This window comes from Cyprinodon variegatus, unplaced genomic scaffold (assembly GCF_000732505.1).
Source record: "Cyprinodon variegatus isolate N-32 unplaced genomic scaffold, C_variegatus-1.0 Scaffold270, whole genome shotgun sequence".
In the NCBI taxonomy this organism is placed as follows: Eukaryota; Metazoa; Chordata; class Actinopteri; order Cyprinodontiformes; family Cyprinodontidae; genus Cyprinodon; species Cyprinodon variegatus.
In genome coordinates, this window is record NW_015150723.1 from 117,461 (window position 1) to 139,626 (window position 22,166).

The window sequence follows — 22,166 nt, forward strand, 5'->3', positions numbered from 1 at the left end:
AAAATAAGTAATGGAGCAAAGCACAGATACCTAAAAAGCGTATTTAAGTACAGTAACGAAGTATTTGTACTTCATTACTTGACACCATTGACAAATATGTAATACATACCCTTCCTTTCAAGAAAGCAGTACATTATGTTGGTTCATGGTGTAATTTAGGTAACAAATTAATTGTTTTTGACAAGTGGACACTGTTAAAGGTGTATATATAATAATTGACTCCATAATCTTGGACAGTTTGAAGAGGCAAATCTTAATATCTACCTGAAGATTGAGTTCTACCTGCTGCTGTGACATTTCTCTTTCCCTTTTCTACTCAGCTTGTTTGTTTCATCACCAGGGGGCGACGGCGAGCTGCCTAGGAGCCTGACGCAAAAAGAGGCGGGGTATACTTCCTTTTAAAAAGCCTGATTCTCTGTTTTTTCTCACATCTAGAGAGAGAGAGCGGAAAAGAAGGTAGTTTGTTTACCTCCTCCTCCGGTAGAGTTTTTCACACCGATTATTCATCCACTTTGGAGCCATTTTCCCTTAACCGACACTGGAATTTACTCCTTTTGTTCCACTGCTTCCCTTCTTTTGTATTTCATCCTTGGAATTTATTGTTGACAATTTTGGAGTTGAGGACCACATTGGAAGTCACACAACCTATTTTTCTTTTCTCTTTTGTGGGGGTTAGAGTCAAGCTTCCACCGTATAAATTGGGAAATTACGGTGATGTCTTATGAATGACATGCAATCTTCAAGGTAAGTTTAGAACAACGTGCGTAAAGTGAGTGCGTGGGTTGTTTGTCACGCTGCTGCTTAATTGCAATAATAAGCCGCCGCTTCATGCCGGCTTTTTGGTGAATGCGCTGCAATCTCGCGCAATTACGCACCAACAGTCGCTTTATTCCAAAGAGAAAATAATGATGAATACATGCAGTAATAGTTTAATATAGGCTGTAAAATGGGTTATCATTGCATTTTTTGTAATAGTTGTATAAAATGCCTGAATGAATCTATAATCCTTTTGGTATTACACATTAGTTACTAATATTAGTGGGTTATTAGTTTAAGGAAATGATTCTTTGTTTGAGCTGTCAGAAGGATGAATAATAGCGCGTTATTCAGCTCACCTCTGCCGGGTAGGAACGACGCGCTCCAGCTCCGATTATTTGTCTACCCTTCAGGCGCAGATCGGGTTGCACCAGGGGTAAAGGATTTTGTCTAAAAGTTTCTGAATGATAGTATGTTTTGCCACCTTGAGAATAAACGTTGCTTTATTTGGTGGACCATAACAGCGCTTCAGTTTTTCTGCTTTTTAGAACCAATAGTCTGCCGTGTGATGGAAGATTTTTGCGCAAAGATTATATATTTTCCCCTCTGGAGTAAATAGACACGCTGATGTTAAGAAGCATCTACTTGTGTTGCAGTTTGCAACGTTTAATTCCCCGGGTCATCAAGTTCAGGCAACACAGCATGCCCACGTTTTTTTTTTTTTTGGTGTTATGTCTGGTGATAGCGGACATTGTTCACAAATGCATTTCCACCTACCTAACAATACCAAGTCCATACAGTATGTGCGCTGTCCTGTGGGAGGCGCACACACACTAAAGCAGAATCCAGGTTTGCAACTTCGCATGATCGACCGGCTGTTGTATCTTTTTTTTTTTCTTAAATCGTGAGCTGCATGCTTATGGTGTAATCTGAAGTGTGCCTTCCTTAAATAGCAACAACAACAAATAATAATTATTAAACTCTACTTTGAGGATACGGTGATGGCGTTAAAGTGCACTTCGGACTGATTTCTGTCAGCATTTCATCAGACGCTCACTGTGTTTCCTTCCTTTTACCATGTCCTGTTCCTCTGTCTCCCAATCTCTCTCTCTCTCTATGTTGCCAGCTGCTCCACAGTCAGCCTTCCAGCTCCTCTTCGTGCTTAGATCCTATCGTGTCCAGACGTACAAATCATTATAAGATTGGTGAAATTATGAGAATGTGTCTTCCAGAACAAAAAGCGTCGCGTCCTGGCCAAGCGCAGTAGCTGTCTCTGCGTGCGCAAAAGACAATGGTTATTAAACTATTGCGCGTAAAATGCGGAGATAGTTCTAAAATAAACATAACAGCATATGCAAATCTATACAGATCTTAAAAATTAATCTTAACTAACCTTGTGTTAGACTTGCAGCTATAGAATTTCAATTAATTAAACACATTCTGGAGATCCCATAAAAAGCTTCCTGATATTTCCCTTGAGGAAGTTTGTCTCCGGCTGTCATGTCTGTGACGCAGTTTATGTCACACCAGCCGCTTCCTACATGTCAAATTTGTTGTTGTTGTTTTTTTTTTCTCCACAGCAAAGTTTAACAATCATTTGCCATGATCAGCACTTTCTGACAAACAATAGAAACTCTCTGAACTTGAGTTTGGAGAAAAAAATTGGTTTTACCGTATATGATGAAAAATATTGTGTGGGAATCAGGTGCTGTAGACAGGGACTAAAGTAAAGAAGCCAGATAGACTCACAGGTGGAACCCTGACTTCCCCTATCAAGACGCTAGAAAGGTCAGTAATGTGTTAAATGAATATAAAATTGCTGTAATTCCGCCTTTCTGAAAATAAAGATATACAGAACAAAGTCCAATCGTGACACAGCAGTTGCGCTGCGCAGCTGCAGCTCCAGACGCAGCACAGGGGCTGATTTCTCCGTGCCAAGGGATGAAAGCCCACGCTCACGGTGACGCTCTGTTCATCCAACAGACCGCCAAACCTGCGCGATGGCTCGACCGAAGTAACTTCAGAGGAGGGGACCGAGGGAGACCCAGCAGCCTCAGCGCGAAAACCACGTCTGTCGAAGCGCAGAGAGCGGAGCTGCGCGCTGCAGCCGGGCGCCGCTGGCACCGCAGGAGGAGGAAGGGATCCGGACTCGGACTCGCCGCCCTGTTCCGTAAGCCCGGCCAGTTTAGACGTCTTTCGAAGCAGGTCGATTTTCCGCCCTACTCGCCGCTCATCCAGCGGATACTTCTCCTTTGACTGTGACTCGCTTCCGAGCTCCCCGCTCACCCCGCACCCGGTGACGGCTGACAAAGCCACACAGACTGCCAGTCCCACGGGCCAGGTGATGAAGCACGCCCTGCAGCGAATGGCTGTGGAGCAGGGTGGACAGGGAGCGCCCGGGCTGCACGGTGAGCAAACAGAAATGCACTGTAAAAAACAAATTTACTAAATGCTTCAATTTTAGACCTGAAAATAACCATTACAGGGAATCATTTTAGTCCATTATATAGGAAAAACACGCAGAACACTACACTTGGTTTGCATTCCTCTGTTAAAAAACGACAACAAAACAATAATTGTTTTGACATTAAGGAAACAGATGTAAATAAAATAGTAATAGAGTTTTTAATCAGTTATAACAACTCCTCTCTGACATTCACAGCTAAAATGTGACATTCAAGTGCAACAACCAACTCAGGGTTAAGAACTGCAGATTGCAACTTAACTTATTTCTCTACAAGAAAAATTTCCCAGCCTCAAGTAGCATGATGCTTCTAGACTTTCACTGAATTCAAATTTTCATTAGCAACACAACCCATATGGAAATTAGCCTTACCAATTCTCTGCAGGACACCGCTGCTGGACCAAACCTACATCTGTTATTCAATTCATCTCAATATATTTAGGAAGGAATTCATTCAAGATAGTAATCGTTAATGTTATATTATAGCAACCAAGTCATGTTTTTTTAAGTGTATCATATTGCCTAATCCTATCCTTGTTTTTTTTTTTTGGAGTTTTTAAATTAAAATAGGTCACCTAAAATACAGCATCAACCAGGGAAACTCTCAGAACATTCATTTAGTAAACTCTTTATGTGTTTATTTGGTCTAAAGATAAGTGTTGATATGAAAATACGAAGAAACTGTTTTGCACATAAAAGTTAAAGACCTGACCGCAATATGATGCTTTAGATGTTTTCACTGGCTGCAGTTTCTGTGTGGGTGTGCACGTAAAATATGAAACCAGACAGAAGCCCAGCATCCACTCCTCCACCGATTCCTAGTTATACTGTAGATTTTGTGGAGCTGATAATGATAGTAAACAGATGAACTATTCTTGGAAGTGAGTTGGAATGTTTCTCCTGAGGGATAACTAAAATCTTCCACCATTTACTACTCTTTCAAAAAAGTGTTACTCATGTTTTTACACATTTGACTTCAATGACTAATATGTGCCTCATCTCAGCCTTTTAGCCTATTAAAGGATCTCCCAGACATGCAGTATGTATATTTCTGATGCACTAATGTCACAAGCAAAATGTGAACATGAATTAAAGCATGTCACTTTAATACAGACATTCAAGAAATGGGAGTTTTTTTCTCTCTGCTCATTTGGCGTGGCGTAATCCAGGCCTCCCTAAAGTAACTCATCAGTCAGTATTCCAAGAAGAAGAAAAAAATCGACTCCTTTTGTCTAAACAGTGCAAATGGTGATTCAGCAGTTTTCCTGTCAGCTGCATCAACAAAAGAAAGAGTTAGATGTGATTAAACATTTTCACATAAATCCTTTGAAAATCAATAAAAAAAGTGGCATAATGGATAATGTACCAAAGTGTTCTCTGGAGTTCAACACTTTCTTTTAATTTTTTTTTTCTTAGAGACCCCACAACATACATTAGTTTGGTATAGCAAACATTCAGTCCAGCAAAGAAGACTAATGTGCTAATTAGCCAGACAGGACATCCTGTTGAATATAATCTGGCAAGAATCAATGGCAGTATATCTGTTAGGATAAAACTGTTATTGTATCACCGTTTTGTGGTCAAATGTCACTTCCTACTCTCTGTCTAAATAATCATCACTGCACACAGTCAGCTCGTAGGGGACAATCTGCCCTCTGTGATAAGAGCTATGGTTTTGTCTTCTGCCCCAAAGTATACCAAACAAAACGGTACTATAGATTTACACAGAATACCACTTAGGATTTGCACGGCTATTTAGTACATTTTGCACATATCTCAGGAATTTAGGCTTTATTATGTAATAGATACAAAAATAGACTAATGCAAAACACAAAGGATATGTGATGCTGCAGAGTAGAGATGGACTGAAGCAGGTTTTGTAAGGCCACACTTTTTAACATCAGTTTAACCGATCCCAGATATATGCTGCCGATTTTAATAATAAATGTTACAGTACATACGTTTCAATTTCAACAAAAAAAGAATCACAACTGATAGCATATGGAAGACATGGTTGCTGAATGCCCTACTGCAAGTGTCGGCTGAGGCTGATACAATAGAAATAAAAGCCAATATCAGGCTGAACTACTGACATGCTGTTCAGCAGATGTGACATCAAACACGTCCATGTTACATGGGTCTGAACTGGCAGACAATTGAAGTGTTGTATTCAAGATGGGTTTTGCAGACTCTTAGAGGCGACCTGCATCCAATCTAAATTCAGACCCCTATGGCAACTCTAAGTAAGGTGAAAAAGCAAGAATTGAAAAACCTTGTTCAGTATGAGCGAGAGCTAAGAGAACGATCAGAAGATGCTGCAGTTCTCTGTTTTGGCCACAGGTGGCAGTGTCATTAGAGAACTCCTTAATGCCTCTTTAAGCAGACAAACTTTAAACATTACCTTTACATTTTTAAGATCATATATGTCATCACACATACGAAATATCTACCACCCTGAGGAGGTCAATGTCAAGATCTCAAGGCTGTACTGGAAAGTATTGTTGCACCGATGCCATTTTTTGGCCCTGATACCGATACCCGGCTGTGCAGTATTGGCCGATACCGATACCATCTGTTTGAAATTGATGCGTGTGTGTGTATATATGAAGAACTGCATAATACTTGGGTGTAAAATAATTGCCATCATGGCTTTGTCAAGCTGCTGCCTACCTTTGCGAAGCAGGAAAAAGACTAATACAAAATGAATCCATCAGAACTTTGTATTGCCTACCTGGAATGGGTGACAATAGTTGAATAAACCTTTGGCCCTCAAAATGGTATCGGTGCTCTATATTGTACTTGCCGATACCGATACCACCATTTAAGTGTTGGATTGGGGCCTCGCCCAATACTGGTATCCGTATCGGTCCAACACTACTGGAAATATGTGCAGTTGTGATGTTAGAACTAAAGGGGCTTGGCTTATATAGGTGGCAGTGTTTAATTCACACAGTAAAATAAACTTTTAAACTTAGAAAGAAGTAGTTTTGTAATTTTGAGGGTATCTTCTTGCATAATGGTTTTCTGCAGTTTACTTCTCTTTGTTCAACTGCCAAAAATATTAGTTGGAGGAAAAGTTTCTCTTTAATCACAGGGGGTTCCACCAAGAAAAGTTTGGAACCACTGTGTTAGAATTACGTCGAGAAAAACAAACAAAACACTGTTAGACATTTTTTATAGTGGTTCTAATTTAGCTGAGCTTGGTATGTTGATCCTTCACCCTGACTGACCTTTCAGTGCTTTAAATATGAGAAAAGTTATCTTTGCAGTCATCCACGTCATTGTCTGTCAGGTCTGGCCTACATTACAAAAGCATGTAATGTGTGATGATGTTGGTTAATCTTGCAATAATCATCTGCCTCTTGATAAATTAATGTATACCTAATTTAACTGTGCTAATATATTTTGGCTACGGGTTCATAGCTAATGACAAGCATTGTATCCACCTCCTTGGAAAAAAATGCATTCCATCATAGCAACAAGCCTTTATTAGGAAAGCTACTTCTGTCCTGCATTTGCTGTTTAGTGGGTAAAATGTGTCTGCCTTGGTTATTGTATAAACTGACCAACACTTTGACTTTATGCTGCATTTAAAAACAATAATTTTAGTCAAACAAAACCTGAATACATTGTACATGAATAATTAGCTAGCACATACTGCAGTCCAAGCAGTTCTGTGCAATATGCATGTTGTGCACCATGATATTGCAAAACAATAAATTTGCAATAAATATTGCAGCCATATAATCTGCATGATATTCTGCTGAACAAGACAGTTTGTGTTGAGACACAGTGTGAAAGGCACGTGTATATTGCACAAAGAAGGGAGGTATGATCTGAAAGGAGTTTCTGGCTATTTTTGGACTGACTCAAAGTCTTCCAGAAAAAAAAAAAAGCTTTCATTGTCTCTGCTCGGAAAGGATGTGATGTAAAAAAAAAAGGATGGATCTTTTCAACCATCTACTAATGCAGATTTTGAATGTCAGAACAACCAGTCTGGCATTTTCATGGTGTTTCAGCAGTTCTCTTAGCTGTGACTCTGTTTTCTGTTTTCGCTGTTTATTTGATCAAAAAGCAGAGTGAAACACGCTAGGCTATCACCTCCAGCAAGATTTAAAATAGTGCTTCAGTGGACTTGTTTATATCGGCACCATCTGCAAAAGAAGTCCTTTTAATTGCTGTGCTGTTGGCTAAAGTTACTGTCTTGTTGACTGGGTAACTTGGTAACACAACTGCGCCTTAGGACTAAAATATGGGCAAAATCAGCTGATATTAGAAACAATCTATCAAGTAAAACCCCTGAAAATGTTCATGGTAACATCCGCTACATTATCTCAGATTTCCTACTTGCTGCAGAGATATATTACTCTATGTGGCATATGGATGGGTACATTTCAATTCCAATACAGTAATGATCAGCACAGATTGTACTGCAGGTAAACATATCTCCTTCTGTTTATTTTGAAGATTATGTTTTTTAAACAACAAAAAAATATTTTCCCAAGCATAACTAAAGGAAGCTTCACGTGCTGGATTCTCAAGATGAGAATATAATAGAAGTGATTAGCTTAACAGATTGCATTGTGTTTCTTTTATTTTTCCACTGTAGCTAGAACAGATAGCCATCAAAAGAAGCCAGACTGCATGTGTATACAGGTCACTCATTAAGTGCACATGTTAAGTAGTCAAAATAGGGGTGCAGCTCTTTTGTGAGACACAGACAGAGACTTTGGCCAGGACAATGTTAAAATGGTAGAAAAAATACAGACAGTGGTGCAACGTTTTATGTATTGTTATCAGTGCAATAAAAGCCTCAGTTATCATGAATGTTTCCTTGTTTATGTTTTGGACGCCCTACGGAGGATCATCTTATCTTCTTGTTGTTGGCGTTCAGTCTCTTAGTCATTTCTCGTGCTACTGGACGAAGAAACAGTAATCAGTTGTCTGGATATTCAACGTGAAACTATGTGGAGAGGTTTTTTTAAGTCCAATTCTTGCTTGACATTAATATGTTTATAATTAAAGTAAAAGAATACTAATCCAGATTGCACAATTATAGATTTAGCTTTGAGTTGATATATCGGCCTAAAATAATAACCAAGTTGTCTAATTGATGTATTGGTCTTGGTCACTCTTAAATTGAGACCTGCATTTAAATAAATTCTATTTGACACATAGCTGCAAAACATTTTTTTTTGGGCCAGTGGGTTCTTTTGTAATAAGAATCACAAATATCTGTGCACATTTTTCAACAGTTATATTTCTATGTGCATTCCATTGGCAACTTGGTTCTCTGCCCTCAGCAACCTGACTGGGGAATCCCTTTAGCCCTCCAATACTACTTTGTTAATCTGTTTGTTCTTTGCCAAATTATACTATTGCTTACTTTCATGTCTAGTCAAAAGGAACATAATTCTGGCATTGACTGTAGCAGTTATTTTAATGGATAGTTTAGTGTTATGAAAAGTATTTAAATTAGAATAACCTAATTATGGGTGATTGTTGATCAGCCCATACTATACTACCAATCTTATCCAACAACCAACCTCTGCAGAGGTCTGAACATCACTCTCTGTCAATGCTTTATATTAAAAGCACTTATTCATTGGCTGTTAAAGCAATCTTTTTAATATTTCACGGGTATTGTTCACTGTTTTTTAATAAGATAAGATGGTTTGTGATCTTATAACTGGCATTATGAGTTATTACATAAATTGGTATCAGTTAAAAATCGTAATTGTCATATCTGCCTTTTTCAAGATTGATTATCTGTGATCAGCCAGAAAACTGCAATTGGGTCATTCCAAATTTTAATATAATCCTTTAGCCATTGTCTGTCTTGGCTAGTGCCTGTCTCCGCTGAGTGAAAGCCAGGGTTCACCCCAGACAGGACTGTAGTTCATCACAGCTCAATACATGGGCACAGAAAACTGATGCACTCACACCTAAGGAAGAATCTTTTGTTATTAATTAACCTAAAGAAGAGTCCAAAAACATGTTATTTTGAACATTTAAAGTACTGTGCTGATATTGGTCGTCTATTAAATCGTTTCTGTAAAGCAGAAAGCTAGAATCAAACAGGTTAGTTGTCTAATTCTCTGTTCCTTAGTTCTTAATCTATAGTTAAGTTATAGGATAAAGTTTAGAGGGCTGCTATGGGTAGCGCTGCTACCTTGCAGCAAGAAGGTTACAGGTTCAGATCCCGGCCCAGGGTCTTTCTGCATGGGGTTGCATGTTCTCCCTGTACATTGGTGAGTTCTCTCTGGGTACACCAGCTTCCTCTCACAGTCCAAAAACATGACAGTTAGGTTGATTGTTTTTGAGTGTGTGCGTGAATGGTTGTATGTGTCTCTGTGTTTTGCCCTGCAATAGACTGATGACCAGTCCAGGGTGTACCCTGCTTCTTGTCGTATCTCCTCTGCCAGAGATAGGTAACAGCGCCCCTCACAACCCCAGCAGGGATAAGCGTGATGGAAAACTGATAGATCAGTAGATAAAGTTTAGAGATTTGTTTAGATTTTTTTCTTTCTTTTTTGTTTGTTTGTTTTTTTCGCGAGTGTGGTTATAGTGGGAGTGGGGATGGTTTAGTATTGGTTTGCATCAAGGTTAAGACTTGTGGGTGGCGTGGCAGGTGCAGAAGACACAGCTCTCTCATGGTGGGATTCATGCAAAAACAACCACTGATTCCAAATCCACTCAAGCAAGTCCCAACCAAGGGGTTGGGACTTGCTTCATGGTTCATCAACCATGAACAAAATTATTAACACAATGTTTAAAACTGTAGAATTAAAAGAAATATAAAAATTAAGATTAGCACGTAACAAAAAGCTTGCATTTTATCCTAATGTAATTTGTCCTGCAGTTTTAATTAATCAGTGTGTCCTATGTTCTATTTCCAGCTTAATTCCTTAGCACTGCTGGTCATTTAATATTGCCTGGTAGAGTTATATGCATCCTGCTGGAAACGCTTTGTTTATTTCCTGTTTCGCTACCACTGACCTGAGATCAGCTGGTTGCAATCGTAAGGCATTCAAAAACACCGGATGTTGTTTCAACTAGCTTTAATAAATTAAACAAAGAATCTGTTTGCAAGGATACAGGGATAGATGATATGTTTTGTGTAGTTAAATAGTCTCTTAGCTCTGGTCCCAAAGGGCTCAGTGCAAAACATGTGCACCATGCACAGAGGCAGTCATACTTTAATGCAGCTGTCCTGGGTTCAACTTCCAAACACCCTCCCCCCTTCCTGTCTTTCTACTGTCAAATAAAGGTCACTAGTGCCATAAAAACCTCCTATGTGTCCTGCAGTATGTTTTTAAAACAGGATTGAGCTTTAATGATTGCAATTTGAACGTAGTCTAAGCTGTGCGCTAGCGCAATATGCATTGCTATGTAGTGCATAAAATAAAATTCAACATAAACTGTAAATCAATTAGATAACATGAAATTCTGCATCATTTCGAATCTGTTTTTCAACTTAAAAACCAACAAATAAAATATGAGAAACAATATTTTTTTCCCCCTGAATTTAATTTCATAATATAGACAAATAGTGAACATTTATTTTCGCTTTCTCATTTTGGCTCTTATAGCAATGCATTGTGTGACTTTTTCTATCGCCAAATTCAAGTACATGATGAAGCAAAAGCATCAACAGGGTCGATCGGCACATTGTCAGATATGGCCGCTGCAGCACTTAGATGTGAGGAGCTGAAGGAGATCTCACAGCTTGTGGATCTTTGTGCTACATTTCCAAGATCCACTGCTGATCTTAATAAATCAAAACAGAATCTAGAATTTGTCTTGAAGTGGCATGTTTGGACAACCATTGGTGATGTAAGAAGGACAAACATGAAAAATATAAAACTTTTAAGTCAGATTTGTTTGTATTCTAGTGACATTTGTTAATATTTCTTATTTAGGAATATTAATCATGAAATGCTTATGTTATTATATAATTTATATTAGTAGAAATGAAAAAAAAAACATTGTAATTGAAAATCACTAAGAGTCACAGGAATTTATACTGTATTGCAGCCTTCAGGAAAGATTTCATTGTGAAGATTAAAATGTTTTGATGTAAACAAAATGTCCCAATGGTGTAATGTCTTATTTCTTCCAGAGCAGGACTCTCACCCTGGTCAAAGTAGGACTCATTTAGCATGCTATGCATCTCATGACATCATCTCATTTTTATTTTTGACATTTTAAGTGGGCATTGATGTTAAAAGTAAACTCATTAAAATTGCTGCTGTAATTTCTTATTCTAGGTTTATAACAGGTTCATTATTGGTGTGTGTGCTCAGCGTGCAAATCTGATGTTGCTCACATTGTTTGTCATTGAACTTCAGGGGACTTGTGCGTATGCCCAGACATTTGAAAAATCAGAGGGAGGATTGGTCAGGACTATGACTGACCCTAACAATGACAGACTAATCTAAGGGCTAAATATTGTAAGAGTTTTTGTCAAATGCTGTAAATTAATTTCCATGCAGCTTAATCAGAGTAAAGATCAATCTTCTTATTCAAAGAAATGTCTACATAATTACAGGTATGACTACATACCTGTGAATCTGAAACTTCTAGAAGCTCTGTGTAGTTCAGTGTGTAAAATAGATTATTTATTCTTTTCATTTGATTTATATGTTTCTGATTTCTTATCATTCTCTTGCTATAAATGCTGCATTAAAAATAAAAATGTTTTGCTCTCTGTTATTCATATATTTTATCAAGCTTAAAAATATTGATTTTAGTTGCATACCTGTATACATTCTGACCATACATTTTGTTTTGTTTTTTAATGATGAGTGACAAAATTTCAGTCCTGGCTAATTTCTCAAATAGTCCCTAAATCTCCCAGGTTAAATCATGTCAGCCGAGCACGGCGTAGTCAGCAGCCTGATGGATTGATTGCTGAATCAGTCACTTCAATATCGAAGGATGTTAGAAATATTAAGTCTGGGTTTCATAACGGCGCGAATGAGTCATAAGCGGAGATCGGTAAGAGGTCAGAGTCTTTCATAGTCATACTGTAGTTCAGACTGAAAATATAGCAGATAAACCACAAAAACACATGCAAACACACACACAGACGCCCACAGAGACATAAACATACACTCAGTCGGTCAGCTGTGGTGTTTTTATATGATCCTGGCCGTAAGACACAAGTTCTGTATATTATATTTTAAATAAATAATTGTTATCCTCTACAATTATCCATCTCCTGCAAAGTACAGTGCAGCGGTGTGCATTTTGTTTGATGACAGCTACAAAATATTATGTATCAGTTTAAGGAATATGGTAAATAGTTCTTGTTGATTTCCAAAATAATTAAAGAGATTGTGTCCCAAAACATTCAGTATATTCAAGTTTATAGTCACAATACAGCAAAACAGAAATTATATATTTAAAAGCTTACTATAAATATGAACAAAAATGTGTTTTCCCATTTTTTCTATTGCTTTATTTTTCTTAATAGTTCATGTTTGTTGTAATGCATTGCAGTCAGTTTTTTTTTTTTCTGGACATCTAAATCTTTTGCCTCCCCCAACCTCATGAGAAAAAACCCCAACAAAAACTGGAAGAAATAACATGTCCTTGTGTCCTTCTAACCATTTTATGCAAACATTATATTGATAAATAAATCTGAGGGTCTTGGTACTTTGTGGTTAAAGAATACCTATTTCAAGAGGTGGCTCAGAGCTGACATAAGTCAAAAGAAGAAATCCCTGAACATCATACAACGTTTTGTACAAACATCCACTGAGCTTAGTTCCTTTGTGGTTTCCTTTAATGTAAGGAGTCATATTTAAAATATGCGAATGCTCAGGTTGACTGGGTTTTCAAATCTAAACCCCCAACCACAGATCCTGTGTGATAATTTTTTTTTTCATGTTTTACTTAAATGAATCATAAATAAAAAAATCTTAAATTTGACAGGGGAACTCTCATCTAACACCTAATCACTGCAGACAATACTGCATTGACTGTTCTGACTCACCAAGTCCTGAACATGCTTTGCGCCTTTCTGAATATGTGTTTTTTGTTTTCCTTTCTAGGACATTCTGCCATACCCTATAGCGAGTGGGAGGGAATCGCAGCACGGGATATGCAGTCAGAAACCTTTGGTCGTCAGCTCCGGACCATCGGAGATGAATATAACAACCACCTGCTGGTAAGAATCTTATATCATTTGCTGTGAATATAAAGATTTGCACAGTATTAATGCAGATGTACAAAACAATAAGTGTATGTGATCTTAATCAAACATCCTGAATTATAAAAAGAAACTATGGGAGTTTTAAAGGTCTTATAGTTGATAAATTGAGTTCATGTGAATATAGCTTATGTATTTGATATTTAGATAGCCTACTCATGTCCTATGATGTGTACTCTGACTTTACTCCAGTAGCTCACTCTGGTTGCATGCAAAGTTTTTCCAGAAAATGTTTTTCACCCTGTTGGATTGTTGTTTGCATAATGAGAAAACAATGAGAGAGCAGGTGGCTGTAATTGTTAGTTGCCAACCACCATAAAAAAACTTAAAAAGGAGCAGATGAAAAAGTAAACAACGTCAAACTATAGAGCTGAATGATTTAGAGCAGAGGAGCAAAAAGAACAAGAAAAAGTGTAAGAAAGTGCAAAAAAAAATGATGCAAAGAGGGATAAGACAGGAGTGGAGCTCAGAATACAGTATGAAGCGGAGTTAAAGATATGGAAATATTCTCTGCCAAGTTGATCATACTCATGAGGTCATAAGCACATGATATTCAGAAGTAAGACAAAGGTAAAAGTGATGCATTGATTTGTTTTCTCTTAAGGTTTTTTTCTGGTTTCCAGCAATTTGAAATAAACAAAAAGTGAAACATATATATGCCTATCTAAGCTCTAACTGTGATAAATTATTTTGCTTCTCACATTTTTAAATCCTAAATAACTTACTCAGCCTTTTAAGCTGCTTACTTCTTGGCTTGCAGGGATGCATATGAAGGGAAGTGTTTGTTAAAAGCTTAATCTTCATAGCAACTTGAGTTTAGTTCCAGTTTACCTCTGCTGTCTTGCATTACTTATCATCTTGTGTCAGTAATGTACACACTAATACATATTTTCCCCTATAATTAGATTAGTTAATCCAAAGATTGATGAGTCTTATAGCACCCGTTTCTGATTGTGACATTAAATTTCAGCATTGGCAAGACAATTACTTCCCTGAAGACACGATTATCACAAGGAGTATATGAATACTGAATAGACCCTGTAGTAAATTTGAATAGACGCAATAATACCTAATTTCCTCTTGACTTCTGATTCCTTGGCAACACTTCAGCATGTTACATCATCATAGATTTGTTACTGCCAGAGGGCAGACTACTGTGGCAAACTGGAAAATCCAGAGATGAAGGGTTAGAGAAGAGTCTTAAATTTGCTTAAATCTCATCAGAGAAGTGAGCTGGAAAATGAAAGTCAAGAAAATGCATGACAGGAGTTTTATATCCCTGCAGAGAGCTTAAATAGCTCCCCTAGTGTCAAAAGCTTAACTGCTAGACAGCTTTAAAGTTTGCGTCTCAGCAGTCTGATTCATCTGAAATGTACTTTTATTCGTTTTGTTAAATGCATGACTTGCCAATAAGCTGCAAGAGGAGTCAATCTTTTGGATAATTTTCTTAGTCTCATTTACCCCTGTGGAATGCCATCAAAGAAAAAAAGAAATGTGTCACAGTAGAAAAAATATATGAAAAAAATTTGATGATATTTGTTGATTCCTTTCCAACTCTCAAGGGGTTCCTTTTTTTTTTTTGCTAATTTAGGTCCGAGATCCGCTGGATTTGAGCTTCAAAGCCCACCAAGAATCTTGAATGCATTTTAAAATAAATGAACCTTAAAAAAAAAGCAATACCTTAATTTTAGTATCTATGGGCTTTATTTTAGAAGGTAACAATAACAATAATCAGTATCTGTTACCTGCATTTGCAATAATCAGACCTGTCAAATACAGTAGCTTTATTAAAAAAAAATAAAAATAAAAAAAGCTTGCCACAAAGACTACCTAATTGCACAATCAGCTGACGCTGTTAACCAATGACAACATAAATCATGGTCCTCTTAACCCCAGTAAAATCTTTATAGATTTCTCAAGTATCACTTGACCAAAGGTGTGTCACAATTTCTAGTTTGAACTCAGTCACAAAGAAGATCATACTCTTGGTAGTCTGTCCCAAGTCAAAAAACCATTATGACTGGTCAGCAATCCCATGAGCAAAAGTATCATAAAGCAAGCTCGCCACATTGGTATGGAGGTAGTAGGCTCCATAGAAAATGTTGGTCCAAAAGTTAATGTTGAATAGCTTTTGCTTTTTTCATGGTGAAGTGAGAAAGTATGCAGACACAGTCATTTGATGGAAATTTGTATTTTCTTTAAAAAAAAAATCAAGACTGTGAGTGTGAGAGAGAGTGAGACCTTAGCAAGTAACAGGAAGGCTAAACTGATAGTATAAAGTCAGTCTGTTTCAGCTTTTAACCTCTGGTGACGAAAAAGTGAATCTCAGATTCTATGGAAAACAAGTTATACCAATCTTGTTAATTGTTAGAATGGGACACTAAGGAGAGATTATTAGGTGAAATCCATACATGTTTAAAATGCAGTTTTCTTATGTTATAGTTTTTGTAACAAAATCAAAATGGGCTAAAAAATGGAAGTGTATAAAATAATGGTGCCGAGTGCATCTGTAGTTGTTTTACACTTCCTTTCCATGGCTGTGTACAATCTGACCGGTTGTAACCTACGTAAAACATATTTTATCTTGAATGCCGAGTGTAGCTCAAATGTAAATTGGATTTAAGCAAATTAGAGGTGAAAATTCCTTGTTGATATTTAGCCTTAAATTCTAAGAGAAGTAAACCACTTATGAGTTTGTCTTGTTTAGTTTCATCAGATTTTAGAAAATGTCTTTGAGTGAAATTTTTAGTTAACCCAGGGATGGATGGCTGCACTTCATCTACCTTTGTTTCTTTGGTTATAGAACATAAGGTCTAAAGGAATGCAATACAGTTGACAAACTATAGTGTTTTGAACAGATAATCACAATTGGTATCTAAAAAGTGAAAACCAAATAATTCTCACAATAAAACAAGTAAGGTAAAAAAGAGAGGATTGGTAAATCTATACCACATAAAATACTGAGGTTTATTTTCGCTTTTGTTTCACTTGGTCTTTAAAGTGTTCGCTGCCTCTATGCTTCTACTTCTACTTTGTAAACACAGAGGAACTCAGTTCAGGTACATTGACTGCAAGTCAAAGGCTGCATACTGCTGTGAAGGATTGTGACTTACGATATCTGTGAATATATTATTTCATAAACATAGTTTTACTTCACATATTTCTTTAGCCCAGAGAAATAAGTAGAACACTAAACTGTAAACTAAGTACAATATTAGTGATTTATTTGATTTGAACAGTGAAATATTTAATCCAGGGACTGTTTTTTCATCATTTTGTGCTTTTAAAATAGTTTGTCCTTATCTTCTTTCAGAATCTCTCCATATCTGTGTGTCGGTTAAACATTTACACAGGGCATGCACGATCATTTGTGTGTGTTTGTTTTGAGACATCTGTGAATGTGCTCAATATGGTCTACGTGCCCATTTGTGTGCGGTGTGTCAGTCTAGTGTCCGTGACTGTGTAGTTTCATTATGCCTCAAACCTGTGGTTAAAGAACTGTCAGGGAGCAAAGCACAAGGTCTAATTATCCTGACCAAACACACACACTCACACACACACGCTCAGAGGCACACTCGATCTGTCATCCTCCAGTTCGAGCTCAAACCCTTTGTCCTGAAGGCAGAAATAACCCTCAGAAATATGCTAAACCAGAAGGGTGTGATTTCTTGGCTGCTTATGCATTTTGTGTGTTTAAGAGTGTCTTGAAAGAAACAGAGCAGGAAAAAGGGTACTTAACCCTTCCTTTACCTGCTCCATTAACCTATGCAGTTGGTTCTGGGTTTTGTGTGTTGTACCTAGGGATGCACTCATCCACATTTTATCACCTGCCAGCTCATAATTTTGCAACAACAGAGCTCTGTTTGCTTTTATGTTATCATTGTTACTGTTGATTGTTTGAGATGTTATCATGATCTCATCTCTACAAGCAAGTATAATATGTATGACTGTATACATGTTTATCCCAAGGGCAACTTGAGATCAGTATACTGTAAGGTCAAAGACGAAAGACAAAAAAAGTCAGTAAATAGTGTTAAACTGGACAGATTCCATCCTAGAGACACACAGGCAAGGTTCAGAATGAATGTAGTCATAAAATCCAAGACAAATGCTGATAGAAGTAGACCGATTACATCCTCCCCTAGGGGTTGTGCCCATTTTCAGCAATACCAGGTCTAGAATTTCCTTTAACATCCGGACCGAAAAACTGTTTAGTTCAGTCCTTGTTTTGAATAAAACTATTTAGGTAGCGCAAGGAAGGTTTACACTGAACATAAAATATGGAAAAAACAAAAAAGTGATTTGTGGCTGTGGTGGAACAGGATGGTTTTCAGAATAGTGTTAAGGCTGTTGCAGAACTTTTCTGCAAAGAAAATCTCGTTAATGCTCCAGCAATTTCAGTGTTCAGCATAGGTCGCACATCTGTTTACTCCAGAGTATATCAACTGATTTTCTCAATGAATTGAAAGGTTTTGGTTTTGTCATGAATCTTTTTGATCAACCAAATATAATACAAGTTTAGGATACAGCCTCTATATATGGACAAAAATCCAGTTTCTGGCTCTCTACCCATTTATGAAATCGTTTTTTTTTTTTAATGCTGCAGATATAACACCAAATGTCTAGTAATAAATAAGATAATGAATTTTAAAAAGAAGTTGAATGAAATCAACACAGTTATTACTGATTAAATGAAAATAAGTAACTTTTTATCTTTTAACTTTTTATTTAATAAGGTTTATTGAGACTTTTTACTGTCACTTTTATTGTTATTTCACTAAATGCCACAATGATTCATCACAATGCCCTAGTTGTGATCGTTGACAGCTTCTTTCTTCCAGATAGTGGGCGAATCTAATCTAGTGATGTCCTGATCTATATTTATATTGGATATCACTTCGACATTGGCAAGAAAATAACATTGGAATATCTCAGTCTGCATCTAAAATCTCCAATATTAGCATGCTGATAGAATCACTACACTTCTATTTAAAGTTTTTGTAACCTATTAGTTCATAATAAATGTGTCCGTTGTTCTCATACCTGTTTTAGTTGGCTATTATTCTCTGAGTAATACCACCTGATCAAGCCTTATCTAATATTTTACACTACAAAATGACTGATAAAACTAAGAATGATTTGCGTTGATATGGTATCGGGTCAACATTGGCATGGGTTAATATTCAAAGCTGTAATGTCTGTAACATATCATAAATTAAAAGTGTGTATTAGGATCTCTCTATTAATCAAATATTTTTATGATAATATGGAAATTACATCGTCATACGATCTCTATATCCGCAGCAATGCTGACTTTAGCCAGTGCAAGCAACAGAAAGAAAAAGTATGTAACAGTTTGGCGTACGTCCAATGATTAGCCATTAGCTGCATAATTGTTCAAGAGATTTTTGAGGTTTGGAAGAATGTAGAGAGAAAGATAGTAACAGCTAAAACAGAAAGACAGTCAGCTATGATATTTCTTACTTGTTTGTAGGGACCATTGCAGTTAAGCCATACAATACTATTCTCTCTTGATTTCTCAGCTTTCCCCAAACATAGGGCCAGAAAAGGAGGCGTTAAAACCTTATTATGAAGCTTTAGTGCCTTTAAATAAGGCTGAAGAAGCTTCTTTTTTGGTTATAAAAAAAATACTTTTACGAACCAATCTATCTTAACATTAAATTATATAGAACTCATAAACTGTAATCACACTGTGTTTCAAAGCTAGAGTCCAATGCTATTTATGATTTTGACTTTTATTTGGATAAAGATTACCGGATCATTTCAAATGAAGGAAACAGTTTTACTACAAAAACTATTAACTTCTCAAGTGGAAGTTGTTATATAAAATAATTATATGGAACCGGACATTTTTTAACAGTTTCAACTCCAAATGGATGCTGAACATGAGGCGGTATCAGTAATTAGCCTTAGAAAATTAACTGATTCTGGAAAAGAACCAGTTTAGAAAAAAATATTGCAGAAAAAAAAACTAAGAGAGAGCTGGAATTAAACTCTAGTTAAAATACCACTTTTTGTTTTTATGTGTAACACAGCTGCCCTGAAGAAATAGGTAGAAGAGTTGGAGGAGTTGGTTCAATGCCAGTGTGTGTCAGAATGTCTTAGTCACCCAGAATATATAAGGATTTTTTTGACAGTAAAACATAAAATCTATAAGAGGACAACATCAGCAACACATGGCAGTGATGTCAATCAGACAAGATGATTCTTCTTTGCATTTTACAATTATCGTTTCACTTAATGATGGGATATTTAATATTTATTGTTTCAGTTACACTTAGGGGAACATCCAAGAATGTTTGCTGAATTCTGATGGTATATACTTCATTGAGTCCTACAATAGAGAGAAGACAAATTGTGGCACACCAACTTTGCATGCAATTTCTAAATCAGTGCATCTTTAAGTGTGAGTGCATTTGTTTTGAAAGCTTGCAAATAAAAAAAACTAATTGGCAACCACAAGCCAAAGAGGACATATAGGACAATCTATGAGAGTGCAAGTTTTGTGCTTAAATACGGTTTGGAGGTCCTGCAATAAATATATAATTTAGAAATCTCTGGACATTTTGTAGGTTTACACGGTGGCATAAGAAGAAATTAAGAGTAAGGAAGGCAGAGAAGAAACATAACAAAGCCAGAGTCTTGTAAGTGGTGGTGTGTGTGTTTGTATGTGTGCTTGTAAGTGTAGCTTTGTTTTGAGAGCTATTTTTAAGAGGCAGCATAGTAAGTTGTGGTAACCAAATAAAATCACATGAGCTTTTTGGCTGACTCAATGTTTCCACTGTGAAAAGAGCGGCACAAGAACAGCAAGAATCCAAGATGTGAAACTTAGAATTCACTACAGTTGAGATTTGTTTTTCTCTAGTGAAATACAAAAAAATAATGGTCTTAAATTTAGGTAAAGCAAGTAACCATAAATTACGAATAACTTAATAAAAGCCAGGTATGAGGTTTAGGTAATATTAGATTTCGTAAGTGCTCTGACCTGGGTGTTTGATTGCAGTTGAGGTTAGTATATTCTAGTTGCAAGTTATAATAATAATATTATAATTGCTTTTGTTCTTAAATCTATCAACTATAAAACTCAGTTTTTGAAAATTTGAAACAAGAAAAGTTGAAGTATATTTTTGTAGTGTATGTAGCAAAATCTGAGACATTGAGACTAGTTTTTGCATTTGTGCATATCCCCAAATTTATATTTCCTTTTTGAGAGAGGTTCTAAGAAGTTAAATTAATTCTAATTGCTAAATATCTGTATATTTAAGGTAATTGGTTATTTTGTTTTACTAGGGATCTGACTGTTCATCACTGAGGCTAGTTCTGGTTCTTCGTGAGGTTTCAACCTGTTAAAGGAGAGTAATCTCTAATGTTGCTATAGCTATGTTGGAGCAAAATGTAAGTGATTGTCCAGTGTAACATATTATTATATTATTGGAGAAACTCCACCTTGGCAAGTCAATTTGGCTGAGGATGTGATCGGCCCTGAGTCCCTCGCATCTTTAAATGCACTTTGTTGGACTGTTGTAACCGACACGCCTTTTCTACATTGCGTAACAGTCTGAGACAATGCCCCAGGATTGACAGGCGGGACCAGAGAGCGTGTTCCAATATAGGGGGATCACATTTCTCAGCCTCCCTCAGAAGGGCTATACCAGTGTGCTGGAGAGGAGAGTCCAGCTTATTGTTTTTTTTTTTCTTTTCCAGCATTTTATTCTCATTACATTGTCACAATTACAGAGCAACGAAATGAACTGCATTTAACCCATCCCCTTTGGGAGTAGTGGCCTGCCATTGTGTGGTGCCCGGGGACTAGTGTGGGGTTATGGGTCATTCCTAAGGGACCCAGAGTAGCAGTCTGTGGGAGTATGACTTGAACTCAGAACTTCTAGATTCCAAGCGCAATGCCCTAACCACTAGGCAGCCACTCCCCACTCGTTGAACATCGGCTTCAGGGCAGTTTGGTTTTCGTCCTGGCCATGGAACACTTGACAAACTCGACACCCTCTACAGGGTGCTGGGGAGTTTATGGAAATTTGCCCAACTGGTCCACATGTGTTTTTTGGACCTGGAAAAGACATTCGAATGTGTCCCACTCAGTGCCCTGTGGGGGGCACTCCAGGAGTAAAAAGTCAAGGGGCCCTTCACTTGGGGCCATCCAGTCACTGTACGAACAGGAAATTGTTCTGAATTGCCAGCATTTAATGGGATCTGTTCCCAGTCCATGTTGTACTCCGAGAGGGATGGCTCTGTTCGTAACATTTATGGATTTCAAGGGCTGGAGGTGCCCTGGTTTAGGGAACAGCGGATATTTAGTAGATTAGAGCGGCTTCTCCTCCACATTGAGAGGAGTCAACTGAGGTGAATCAAACATTTTGTTCAGATACCCCATGGACGCCTCCCTAAGGTGGTGTTCCATACCCAGGAAAAGTCTCAGGGGACAGCCAGGACATGCTGCAAAAAAATATGTCTCTCATTTATGCTAGGAACTCATAGGGCTTCCCCCACGGAGGGAGGGTGTTAAGGGAGAAGAAAGTCTGGGAGTTTCTGCTGAGACTGTTCCCTCTGCTACCCTATCCCAGTCAAGAGGAATAAGAGCAAGTTTGAGCACTGTCTATTAGGGCTGCAACTAACGATTATTTTAAAAATCGATGAATCGGCCGATTATTTTTTCGATTAATCGATGAATCGGACAAAAAATATTTTTTATAT

At 37.3% G+C, this 22,166-nt stretch overlaps 1 protein-coding gene across 1 annotated transcript in view; it reads left to right on the forward strand.

Annotated features, from left to right (window-relative positions):
• The first annotated feature begins 269 nt into the window (after positions 1–269).
• bcl2l11 (BCL2 like 11) overlaps positions 270–22,166 on the forward strand; it is a 36,769-nt gene continuing 14,872 nt past the window's right edge. Inside the window, exons 1-3 of the mRNA XM_015382919.1 lie at positions 270–744; positions 2,740–3,164; positions 13,279–13,394. Coding sequence (XP_015238405.1) covers positions 722–744; positions 2,740–3,164; positions 13,279–13,394 — 564 coding nt within the window. The 5' untranslated portion in view covers positions 270–721. The remainder of the gene's footprint in view (positions 745–2,739; positions 3,165–13,278; positions 13,395–22,166) is intronic.